At 41.5% G+C, this 13266-nt stretch overlaps 1 protein-coding gene across 4 annotated transcripts in view; it reads left to right on the top strand.

Annotated features, from left to right (window-relative positions):
• The first annotated feature begins 258 nt into the window (after positions 1-258).
• LOC109875749 (zinc finger protein Helios) overlaps positions 259-13266 on the top strand; it is a 33720-nt gene continuing 20712 nt past the window's right edge. Inside the window, exons 1-2 of one of the 4 annotated variants that reach the window (XM_020468170.2) lie at positions 259-437; positions 5668-5714. In XM_020468170.2, the coding sequence (XP_020323759.1) occupies positions 5681-5714 (34 nt within the window). In that variant the 5' untranslated portion in view covers positions 259-437; positions 5668-5680. Of the gene's footprint in view, positions 438-469; positions 1597-5667; positions 5715-6351; positions 6403-13266 lie in introns of those variants that run through there. The other 3 variants (XM_020468169.2, XM_020468168.2, XM_031805902.1) reach the window with 3 other exon arrangements.

The raw sequence follows: 13266 nt of genomic DNA, 5'->3' as shown, positions 1-13266 counted from the left end.
TAGCTTTATTATTACTATGATCCTTTTATCATTTATTTATTATCATCCTAATTTGTCATATTCAATCATTGTTTTCACCATTTACTCAAAATGAAACTGCCTTACTGTTATTTTAAGCTTTTTGTCAATGTGTTAAATACAAAAGCAACAGGCTGTGAAGTACTGTAATCGATTGCCGAGCAGCTACAGCACAGACAGCCAGAGAGAGAGCGATCCGTTTCTCTGTGTTAGACCATGTTCCCAGAACAGACACTCAGCGGCTCGTCTGCTCTGCTTTCGAAGATGGAGGAAGTATCGGGGGATTAACTGTTGTTGCCTGCGGAACTTCTCTATTACGTTACATTGTATTCCAAGCAAGACATTCCAATGGGTGAACATGTGTAGTTTTTACCTCACAGCATAGGTGATGGGATTATTTAATCTCCTGCGATTATAAGGTAACGAAATAAAGAAAATAGATAGCGATGATTATATATTTATTTAGCCTACAAGGATGACAGTTTGTCTGCTATGATGATGATCTAAAATATGTCCGTGGATAAACGCTCAACATCCGACCATTGATCCAGATTCCAGACAATGCAGATCGTGCTGCAATCTACACAGACACGGAATTCAGCGAGACAGGTGCATTTCACTAATAAACATCAGACGGCTCTGGACTGCACAATGATCGGATACCTGTTGATGCAGCAGTGGGGGCTTCTGCAACGTCTTTCTATGACATGATTCGAAATGCTTTGAACCCAAATTGCAGTGTCAAGGGAGATAATCTCGTATTTTATTGAATTAGGCTATAGAGACAGAATGGGCACAATAGTTGAGGAGACGTTCTGTCTGTTGAAATATCTTTCTACCTGCACCTGCATGTGAATGACAGGTTACTACGAGACAGCATGGACTATCAGCCTGTCATATCTCTCTTGGACTGCCCACTGACACACTCACTCTTAGACCTCATCCAATACCTTTTGAATAACGATGCTTATCCGATTCCTTAGAATCCCTCGGCCAAAAGTAGGCTGCTCCCTACTCCTTTTATTTGGCTAATTCCATAGGAACCGGTGGATCCAGTTATATTCTACGCTTTCTTTCTTTCTTTCTTTCTTCCTTCCTTTGTTTCTTTCATTTAGTCTAAAAGCAAGTTATATCTTCCCCGACCTCATTGTTGCTGTAATAAATACAAAATCCAGTAATACACAGTCTATAACTGTTGAAGTGCCCATATTTTGGCTAATCAAGGTGTACTTCATAGAATATTATAGGATACATACTGTACATAAAGGGAAGGTGCGTGCGGGCTGAGGTGAAAAAGTTGACGGGCTAGTTCAGCACAGAGGAAGTAACTACCAAAGCTACTTATTGAGGAGTGTGCTGCCATGTTCCTAAACTTTATTCAGTTTGTATGCAGGACAGGACCGTGGTATATTCAACTGAAGTTTTTATTTTAGGTGTCCTACTTTTTAAAAAGAGGATAGTAGACCCTACATTATTAATTGTCTATCAAATACATATTAGACAACTGGGGGTTTTAATTTGTATTTTAGAACGAGGTGCGACTTCCATTGACGAAGATCACAGGGGAGACACTGAAAGGTAATATTCAGTTGAACATTTTGTCAATTGATCAAGTCTTGGTTATCAGAATCATACAAATTATTATGCATTTAAAATTATTAGGCTACCATTCCTACACGAATACTTTGCGTACTAACTTTGTAACACATTTATAATAACTTAACAGCATTGTTTTTACCTAGTCGCAACAGATGAAATTTTAACTTCAAAGGTCCTCATTCTGCTTACTCTTTCTGAGCGATTGATCGATAAATTGACAGGGCTACCCATTCGATTGCTCAAATCATACAATAACAGGTGGCGGCTGATTCTGTCAACATATGGCTTGATTTCGATCGTGTAATTAAAATAATCAACCCATATGTTGTTTTAAACTAAAGGGAGATCTTGGGCTGTCAGATAAGCCAACACACGTGCCACGACTGAGCGTCTAGGGACAGGTGTCCACAGCGGAGGCGCGGATTGTTGGTGCAAATTCTTAAGGGCTTTCCGTTTATTGCTGACGAAGCATTTATAATCTCGATTGTCAAAAGTATAAAATAAAATATATTGACTGAATGTAATAACTTGTATACTTAGGCTGCTAAGCGCTCTAAAGTTTAGAGTATTAACAACTATTTAGTATTTATTTATGTATTTGAATAGCCTAGTCAACCACATATGACTTTTAATTCAGCATATAGTTTGGACTATTTTTTCCATAGAACATACTCTTAAAAAACAGACATATTATCTCTCCTAGTCTTAGGTAAAACAAATATTTACATTGTAATGGGTTTCCCAATTATTCAAGTGTTCATTATGAAGGAAAATGTAGCCAAAGTGCATGCCATTTTTTATTGACTTGTTAGAAATATGTCTTGTGTGATTATTATTGTATGTAGAGAAAAGTGGCCATCATACACAAGACGTTTGCCAAAATGTTGACATCTGTATGCTAGTTCACAGTAGAACATGTTTTGCTTGGTCTGTCCTCAAGATTGGGCCTTAATGCGGTTTTATTTTTACACCTGAAATATGACTTTATTGTCCTCTTGTGAGTCATACAGTGCCCTACAAAGTATTCATACCCCTTGACTTATTCAGCATTTTGTTGTGTTACAGCCATAATTCAAAATGGATTACCTAGACTTTTTTGTTCTCACCCATCTACAAACAATACTCCACAATAACAATCTGAAAACATGTTTTTAGGAATTTTTGCACATTTATTGAAAATTAAATACAAAAATATTTCATTTATATAACTATTCACATCCCTCAGTCAATACATGTTAGAATCACCTTTGGAAGCGATTACAGCTGTGAGTATTTCAGGGTAAGTCTCTAAGAGCTTTGCATACCTGGATTGTACAGTATTTGCTCATTGCTAGAAAGCCATTTTCAAGTATTGCCATACATTTTCAATCAGATTTAACTCAAAACTAGCTAGGCCACTCAGAAACATTCAACGTTGTCTTGGTAAGCAACTCCAGTGTATATTTGGCCTTGTGTTTTAGGTTATTGTCCTGCTGAAAGGGGAATTTGTCTTCCAGTGTCTATTGGAAAGCTGACAGAAACAGGTTTTCCTCTAGGATTGGCTGTGCTTAGCTCTATTCCGTTTATTTTTTAACCACCCCAAAACAACTCCCTATAACATGATATAGCCACCACCATGCTTGAAAATATGAAGAGTGGTAATCAGTGATGTGTTGAGTTGGATTCGACCCAAACATAAGACTTTGTATTCAGGACAGTTCATCTTTTTGCCACATTTTTTTTCTCCAGTTTAACTTTCGTGCCTTATTGAAAATATGTTTTGGAATATTTTTCATTCTGTACAGGCTTCCTTCTTTTCACTCTGTCATTTAGGTTAGTATTGTGGAGTAACTACAATGTTGTTGATCCATCCTCAGTTTTCTTCTATCACAGCCATTAAACTTTGCAACCGTTTTAAAGTCACCATTGGCCTCATTGTGAAATCCCTGAGCAGATTCCATCCTCTCTGGCAACTGAGTTCGGAAAGACGGCAGTATCTTTGTAGTGACTGGGTCTATTCATACACCATCCAAAGTGGAATTAATAACTTCACCATGCTCAAATGGATATTCAATGTCTGGTTTTTATGTCCTTCTTCGCAAGGCATTGAAAACCTCCCTGTTTTTTGTGGTTGAATCTGTGTTTGAAATTCACTGCTCGACTGTGGGACCTTACAGATAATTGTATGTGTTAGATGATGTAGTCATTAAAAAAGTATGTTAAGCACTATTATTGCTCACAGAGTGAGGCAATGCAACTTATTATGTGACTTGATAAGCGCGGTTTTACTCCTGAACTTATTTAAGATTGCCATCACAGTTGGATTGAACACATATTGACTCAAGACATTTCAGCTTTTCATTTTTCATACATTTGTAAAAATGTTGAAGAACATTATTTCACTTTAAAATATGGGGTATTGTATGTAGGCCAGTGACAAAAATGTTGAATTAAATACATTTTATCTTCAGGCTGTAACACAACAAAATGTCGGAAAAGTCAAGGGGTGTGAATACTTTCTTAAGGTACAACTCTTATTTAATCTCAGGTGACCTGACCAGACATAACAAAAACATCTAGGAAAGCAGAGAGAGTAAACCTGGAACTGATAGGTTTATTACCCTGACTTTCCAAATTAGCAGTGACATTTGACTGCAGAAAAGGACATATTCAGTATTTCAGAAGTTCAGGATAATTACAAACACACACACACACGCACGCGCGCGCACACACATGCACACGCACAATGAACATATACTTACACTTACAAAACATTAGGAATACCTTCCTAATAATGAATTGCACCCTATTTTGCACTTAGAACAGTCTCAATTCATCGGGTCTACAAGGTGACGAAAGCATTCCACAGGGATGCTGGCCCATGTTGACTCCAATGCTTCCCACAGTTGTGTCAAGTTGGCTGGACGTCCTTTCGGTGGTGGACCATTCTTGATACACACGGAAACTATTGAGTGTGAAAAAACCAGCAGCGTTGCAGTTCTTGACACACTCAAACTGGTGCAACTGGCACCTACAACCATACCCCGTTCAAAGGCACTTAAATATTTTGTCTTTCACCCCCTGAATGGCAAACATACACAATCCAAGTCTCAATTGTATCCAGGCTTAAAAGTCTCCTCCCCTTCATCTACACGGATTGCAATGGATTTAACAAGTGACACCAATAAAGGATCATAGCTTTCACCTGGATTCACCTGGTCAGTTTATGTCATGGAAACAGCAGGTGTTCCTAATGTTTTGTGCACTGAGTGTACTTATCTTGTGTATTAAACATCAATAGTATACAATCTCACCTGAACCTCCAACAGATAATACATGTATACAAAATGTCACCCTGATCGCAGACATGAAATTGGCCAGTGGTGGTATGCACCGTATATTCTCAGACATATTTCATTTGAGTTTAAGGCCTTTTGTTCAGAGGGTCTGAAACTACTAGAACTGGGAACATTTGTCTTCTGACTTCTGACATTTATAACCCATAATATAGTTTTAGCTTGATATATTTGTTACTTCTCTAATCACGCAACTTTCTATGAACCACTGTATTCTATTCAGAGGCTAAAACTTTACAATCCACAAGCACTTCAGCAGCATTTTGGGAAGTTGAACCATAGAGTTTTATGTTGCAGGGATGCTAGATTAAAGTATTTCGGAACCTCAAAAGCCAAAACTAAAACATGTGCATCTTTGTCTTCATATTGAACTCTGTATCATGTTTGTACATTCTCAAATGTTATCAGTAATAAATTTTATTGATTCATTTTCACTCAACTTTCATTGGAATATATTTGCTAAATATTAATCATGCCTGTTTCAAAATCAATGTATCCTCTAATTCGGCATTTCTAAATATTTATAATCATTCATAATGGCTCATTCATTAAATCTATTACAAACTGTTACCTAAAGTAATGTGCAAATAAATCACTCCAACCAAATAGTATACACTGTTTTATTCCATTAGGATTTAGAAGAGGTTAGAAGGAGAGTAAGCACTGTGGTACAGCTGGAGTGCTCTAACTTGCTGTTTCTTTTTGATACCTACAGCTCTCCCCCAACTATGGAAACAGAGGCAACTGATGTATACTCTGCAAGTAGGTCAACTCTTCAATCATGCTCTAACCAAAATAATATTGACATATAACTCTTAAAAGTCTTTAAAAGGTTTGTGACATCGTGTTTTAAGTTGTGGATGCTGGATGTGTCTATTATTCATCATTTTATGTCGTTTTTTAAAATGTTGTTTTATGGTCTTTCTAATCAATTTTCCAAATTTTGAGGCCGTTTTGTCATCATTTTGGTTATAATCCAACTGGAATTAGTATTTAGTCCAGTCTCCTCTTTCATTTCTGGTTGTTTCTGAGAGTTATTGATTCCTAAAGTGGTTTTATGCTTTGAGAATGTCATGATGTTGTGATGTTTTGCACAGCTGAGTTATGGTCAAAGGTATGGGGCAAGGCTGAGGCCACACTATTTTTTAACAAATACAGTTGACTCTCATACAGATATGGAAGTGTACGCAAGGATAGGTGAACGTGTTCCACACAGCTGAGATGAGGAAGTCATTCTGCTTTACTAATCCGATAAGAGGAGAGAGACACGAGCTGCATGTGTTCTGATCCTGTAAAAGGGCCAACTACTTCTTGGCTCCCCTAGAGATGTCTTATCAGTAGGGTGGTGCTGTACCAGGCACAGTGATACTTCCCTCCTCTTTCTCCCCTCCACAGATTCCCTCTGATAGAACACACTGATCATCTGGAGTTTGACAACTCCTTGTTGCAGGTGTTGAAAATAGTTTTGGGATGACTGGAGCAAAATATGGTATAGTGAGGTTATAGTGTGAAGGAAGAAGTAGGATGGAGTAGGATATAGCCATTATAGTGCCCTCTGTTCCAATCCATGTTTGATGCATACTGCCATATCTCCTCTAAATTGTTAAAGGCAAGCTGATGAATGAGATCTCTGTCTCTTACAGTGTGGAGGAATGGTCTGGAGGTTGATGGTTTGACTGGAAAAACCAGATCTTTGCTCCTGCCTGTGCTGCCTGTGTGGAAATAGGGAAATAGTCCTGCACAGTTCCAAACCTCTTGTTCAAAGTTCATGTCATTCCAGTATCTGTGGCTTATTGAAGTGCTCCCCACTTGTAAAGTACGGTATATATTTAACCAGCCAACCAGATGTTGATGATCATTTGATGAAACACGTTCTCAACTCACTTCATAAAACGGCCTACAGAAGCCATCATGTTTATCCGGTCTTGTTCTCGCTTTGCCATTTTCATAAATTGTATTTTCCTTTTGGCCACGCCGCCTACACATGGAACCATCTATATCTGATGCGTTACACACATCATCTTTCTCTGGTTACCTTCCCTGTCTATACAAGTCATCTGGGTCTTGGCCCTGATGCACAGAAATGTTGTGGCGGTTCATACAGTATTGAGTCAACTAATGTATGGTGCCAGTCAAAGCTCTGATTTTGACACAGCAAACTGTGTGTGTGTGTGTGTGTGTTTTGTATGTGTTGTCTGCCCCAGTTACTCCTCAATCTGGCCCACGGGTTCACTTTGGGAGCAATGAGCTGCAATTTTAAGGATTGTATGAGGAATAGCAGATGACGAACACGTTTGAGCTAAATGCCATTAAGGTTTTCAATAATAATTACAAGAACATGAAACATAGGACCATCAACATTCCGATGCTACTAGTACATATCATCTTTGAGCCACTGTACTGTGCCTTTACCTAACCTGATTGACCACACAGAGTCGTCAAGGCATCAACACTTAGCACAGTCATAGAGCGACTCCTGTCTCTACGACAGACAGCACTGCCAAGGGATAGCCGCCCGTCGGTCACCTGAGATTTCCTTCAACTTCAGCGTGGCTTGCAACCTGAGACCAGACCCAGGGATTGTGTCATCATGGTCATGGACCGCGACTCCCAGAGTGCCTCACTCAGCAGCAGCCAATCACAACAATGGAACACTAGTCTACCACATATAATACTAGCATTTTGTTTTAGTCTCCATGGGGGAAGCATGAAGATTGAAGATTAACTGTTGGACTGAAGTGGCCATTGTCTCTATGACATCTCCGGTACTTTCCTGTATAATGTGCTAGCTGGTAAAGTGTTGTCTTTGCTCTGGTGTGGCTCATGTGGGATTTGACACCTGGGTCAGTGGAGGTGCTGTGGTGTTGCTTCTGTTTTGGCTGAGAGGCTCCCCTAGGGTCAGGCTGTAGAAGGGATTGGACAGCTCTACCTTTGAGTGGACAGGACAGCTATCTTATAGCCTTGCCTGTGTGTCAGGGTGGGTGCTAAGAGGATGCAATCTGATCTGATCTGTATGGATAGGACATGAGGCTGACAGATGCAGTAGCCACTAGCAATACATGTTCCATCCTGCACTCCTGTGGTGGCCTGGTTAGCTCCTAAGCCTGAGTGATGGGCCTGGTTGGGACTTGGATGGTGGACCACCCAGGGAAAATATCTTTGCTACTGGAAGTGTTGTTGGGGAACTAGCAACGGATTGCAAAGATCGGTGTGGCACTGTGTTAGATTAGGGACTTACACAGAAAATGGGCCAGAGTTACCTAGTGTTGATTTTTCAGTGTGACATTTATACTGTTTATTCAGGTGTTACATTAACTCTGTTGGTGTTAAATTATTACTTAGTGGTCTAAAATAATCCCAGTGTTGGTGTTAATAACCAGAGTTGAGTGTGAGAGTGTGATTGTGTCAGTATTACTCTGTGGAAAGTACAACATTCTCATCAAAATCCTGCAGAGGTGGCACCACAGGTCCCAGAGCGGTATGGCAAAAAAAATCTGTTGTAAAAAGGTTTATTATGGGCTACAATGGGACCAGGGTTTTTCTAAGCAGATCACATGGTTTAAAAAACTGCTGGAAAAGCTCCTGTCCTTGGGGAGGATGAAAAGCCAGTCAAACTACAGCAATCTTGTACTTGTTCATATTAACTATATTTTAAAGAATGTGAGAATATAAACCAAATTTGATTGCATTGACATTTTCTCACAAACAAATGGTCTATAAATTCACAATGTTACCGGTTCGTTTAACCTGGCAAGTGGCACAGGGCGCATAGTAGGCTAGACTATGCAGATTGAAACGGATTCGTCTTCCTCTGATGAGAAGTAAAAGAGGTCGGACCAATTTGCAGCGCGGTATGTGTCCATTTTAATAATACAAACTGAACACTATACAAATACAAAATAACAAAGTGAAAGGCAGAAACGAGAACCGAAGTTCCGTGTGGAACACACAGACACAGAAAACACTCACCCACGAAACACTGATAGGAAAAGGCTACCTAAGTATGATTCTCAATCAGAGACTAACGACACCTGCCTCAATCAGAGACTAACGAAACCATACCAGGCCAAACGCAAAATGAAAAACATAGAAAAACAAACAGACTGCCCACACTAACTCACGCCCTGACCATACTAAAAACAAAGACAAAACAAAGGAACTAAGGTCAGAACGTGACAGTACCCCCCCCCCCCCCCCAAAGGTGCGGACTCCGGCCGCAAAACCTGAACCTATAGGGGAGGGTCTGGGTGGGCGTTTGTCCGCGGTGGCGGATCTGGCGCGGGAAGTGGACCCCACTTCACCATAGTTTTTCTCCACCTCTTTATCCGCCTCCGTGGTCTCTTAAAACGGCGACCCTCGCCGCCGACCTCGGACTGGGGACCCTAGCCCCGGGTCCCGAATGGACGGGAGATTCCGGCAGCACTGAATGGACGGGAGACTCCGGCAGCTCCGGAGTGAAGGGCGATTCTGGCAGCGCCTGGCTGACGGCTCTGGCAGCTCCTGGCTGGCGGGAGACTCTGGCAGCTCCTGGCTGGCGGGAGACTCTGGCAGCTCAGGACAGACGGGAGACTCTGGAAGCTCAGGACAGACGGGAGACTCTGGCAGCTCAGGACAGACGGGAGACTCTGGCAACTCAGGACAGACGGGAGACCCTGGCAGCTCAGGACAGACGGGAGACCCTGGCAGCGCTGGGCAGGAGGAAGACTGGCAGCACTGGACAGGCGGGAGCACCTGTAGGAAGGAGATGGAGAGACAGCCTGGTGCGGGGGGCTGCCACCGGAGTGCTGGTGCGTGGAGGTGGCACCGGATGGATAGACCGGACCGTGAAGGTGCACTGGAGGTCTCGAGCACCGAGCCTGCTCAACCCTACCTGGCTGAATGCTCCCCTTAGCCAGGCCTCTGCAGTGAGGTGGAATAGTCCGCACTGGGCTGTGCTGGCGAACCGGGGACACCATGCGTAGGGCTGGTGCCATGTACCCCGGCCCGAGGAGACGTACTGGAGATCAGATGCGCTGAGCCGGCTTCATGGCATCTGGCTCGATGCCCACTCACCGTGTGCCTCATGGCATTACACGGTGCCTGCCCGGTACATCTCTCTCCACGGTAAGCACGGGGAGTTGGGGCAGGTCTCCTAACTGACTTCGCCACACTCCCCATGTGCTTCCCCCAAATACATTTTGAAAAGTTCTGTGGCAAATGCCGCCTCGCCACAAGTTTAAAACCACGCCCATCATTGAAATATTTCCCAGCATGCTTTCCTGCAGGTAGATTTTTTTTAGGATAGGTTTTTTTTTCAGCTGTGTTTTGGCATGTTCTTTGATTGATTGATATATTAATCTCATGCTACACAAAGTTAAATACACATTTTCTAAACTAATCCAATCAGTTAGTTAGATTTATAGCACCCGTTGATGAAATGGTTATTCCAGTTTAAATGGTTTAGGTAGTCTAATTTCAGATGAATAAACATTTTGGTTGTTGCCATCCTAACTCTAGCTGCTGTCAAATAGAAACTACATATCACTTTGCAAACCAGCATAATTTTGTCTGTTGAAAGTGAGTTTCAGGCCACTCTATTAGGCAAAAAAAAGTTATCTTAAATAAGGTCTTAAGAGGTACAGGTGAAGTCGGAAGTTTACATACATCTTAGCCAAATACATTTAAATTCAGTTTTTCACAATTCCTGACATTTAATCCGAGTAAAAATTCCAGTTGGGATCACCACTTACTTTAAGAATGTGAAATGTCAGAATAATAATAGAGAGAATGATTTATTTCAGTGTCACGCCTTGGTCTTAGTGTCTTGTGTTTTCGTTATATATTTGGTCAGGCCAGGGTGTGACAGGGGTTTACGTGTTGTATTTCGTATTGGGGGTTGTAGTATTTGGGATCGCGGCTGATTAGGGGTGTTGTATAGGCTTGGCTGCCTGAGGCGGTTCTCAATCAGCTGTCAGGTGATTCTCGTTGCCTCTGATTGGGAACCGTATTTAGGTAGCTTGAGTTTCGCTTTGTCTTTCGTGGGTGATTGTTCCTGTCTCTGTGTAGTGTTCACCAGATAGGCTGTATTAGGTTTCACATTCCGTTTGTTGTTTTTGTATTTATTTAGTTATTTCATGTATCGCCGTTTTCTTTATTAAAGATCATGATTAACCACCACGCTGCATTTCGGTCCGACTCTCTTTCGACAAACGAAGAACGCCGTTACATTCAGGTTCTTTCTTTCATCACATTCCCACTGGGTCAGATGTTTACATACACTCAATTAAGTATTTGGTAGCATTGCCTTTAAATTGTTTAACTTGGGTCAAATGTTTTGGGTAGCCTTCCACATGCTTCCCACAATAAGTTGTGTGAATTTTGGCCCATTCCTCCTGACAGAGCTGGTGTAACTGAGTCAGGTGTGTAGGCCTTGAGGTCAAAGATTTGATGGTTACTCCAATACCTTGACTTTGTTGTCCTTAAGCCATTTTTCCACAACTTTGGAAGTATGCTTGGGGTCATTGTCCATTTGGAAGACCCGTTTGCAACCAAGGTTTAACTTCCTGACTGATGTCTTGTAATGTTGCTACAATACATCCACATAATTTCCCCCCTCATGATGACATCTATTTTGTGAAGTGTACCAGTCCCTCCTGCAGCAAAGCACCCCCACGACAGGATGCTGCCACCCTCGTTCTTCACGGTTGGGATGGTGTTCTTTGGCATGCAAGCCTCCCTCTTTTTCCTCCAAACATAACAGTGGTCAATATGGCCAAACAATTATATTTTTGTTTCATCAGACCAGAGGAAATGTTTCCAAAAAGTACGATCTTTGTCCCCATGTGCAGTTGCAAACTGTAGTCTGACTTTTTTATGGCGGTTTTGGAGCAGTGGCTTCTTCCTAGCTGAGCGGCCTTTCAGGTTGTGACAAAATATGGCTCGTTTTACTCTGGACATATAGACACTTTTGTACATGTTTCTTCCAGCAGCTTCACAAGGTCCTTTGCTGTTGTTCTGGGATTGATCTGCACTTTTCACACTAAAGTACGTTCATCTCTAGGAGACAGAACGCGTCTCCTTCCTGAGCGGTATGACTGCTGCGTGGTCCCATGGTGTTTATACTTGCGTACTATTGTTTGTACAGATGAATGTGGTACCTTCAGGCATTTGGAAATTGCTCCCAAGGATGAACACGACTTTTGGAGGTCTACAAAAAAAAATTCTGAGGTCTTGGCTGATTTCTTATGATTTTCCCATGCAGTCAAGCAAAGAGGCACTGGGTTTGAAGGTCGGCCTTGATATACATCCACAAGGACACCTCCAATTGACTCAAATTATGTCAATTAGCCTATCAGAAGCTTCTAAAGCCATTACATAATTTTCTGGAATTTTCCAAGCTGTTTAAAGGCACAGTCAACTTAGTGTATGTAAACTTCTGACCCACTGGAATTGTGATACAGTCAATTATAAGTGAGGTAATGACTTGTGTCATGCACAAAGTAGATGTCCTAACCGACTTGCCAAAACTATAGTTTGTTAACAAGAAGTTAGTGGAGTGGTTGAAAAACGAGTTTCAATGACTCCAACCTAAGTGTGTGTAAACCTCCGACTTCAACTGTATGTAATGTATTGTTGCAAGAAGTTTAATAATTACGTTTGAGCAGGAACCCACTCGGAAATTATGTTAGAGTGGGGTCGTGGAGTACAGTTAGTTCATTTTGGCCACCTGTGAGATTAAGTTTTGTATCAGTTTAGGTGGTCTATGGTTACGTTAATTAAAGTAAGAGAATGTCTGCTGGCAATTCTGAAGTTTTTATAAATGCTTACATTAGAGCATGTAACATTAAGGAGTTGTAAAAAAAATACTGTAATGTCCTTAACCCAACACTGAGTGACCTTATCAAGGGCTATGGACCTCTTGGTGTAATGTTTAATGTAATGTTGTTGCATAAAACCGTTGGTGCAAACTACCAAAATATAAAAATATAAATGCAATACGCACCGATTTCAACGATTTTACTGAGTTAAAGTTTATATAAGGAAATCAGTCAATTCAAATAAATGCGTTAAGCCCTAATTTATAGATTTCACATGACTGGGCAGGGGCACAGCCATGGGTGGGCCTGGGAGGGAATAGGCCCACTCACTGGGGAGCCAGGACCAGCCAATGAAAATTAACTTTGTCCCACCAAAGGACTTTATTACAGACAGAAATATTCCATTTCATCAGCTGTCCGGGGGGCTGGTCTAAGAAGATCCCGCAGGTGAATCTGGATGTAGAGGTCCTGGGCTGGCGTGACGTGGTCTACGGTTGTGAGGCCGGTTGGACGTACTG

This window comes from Oncorhynchus kisutch, linkage group LG26 (genome assembly GCF_002021735.2).
Source record: "Oncorhynchus kisutch isolate 150728-3 linkage group LG26, Okis_V2, whole genome shotgun sequence".
Classification (NCBI taxonomy): Eukaryota; Metazoa; Chordata; class Actinopteri; order Salmoniformes; family Salmonidae; genus Oncorhynchus; species Oncorhynchus kisutch.
This window is presented reverse-complemented; position numbering and strand designations above follow the sequence as displayed.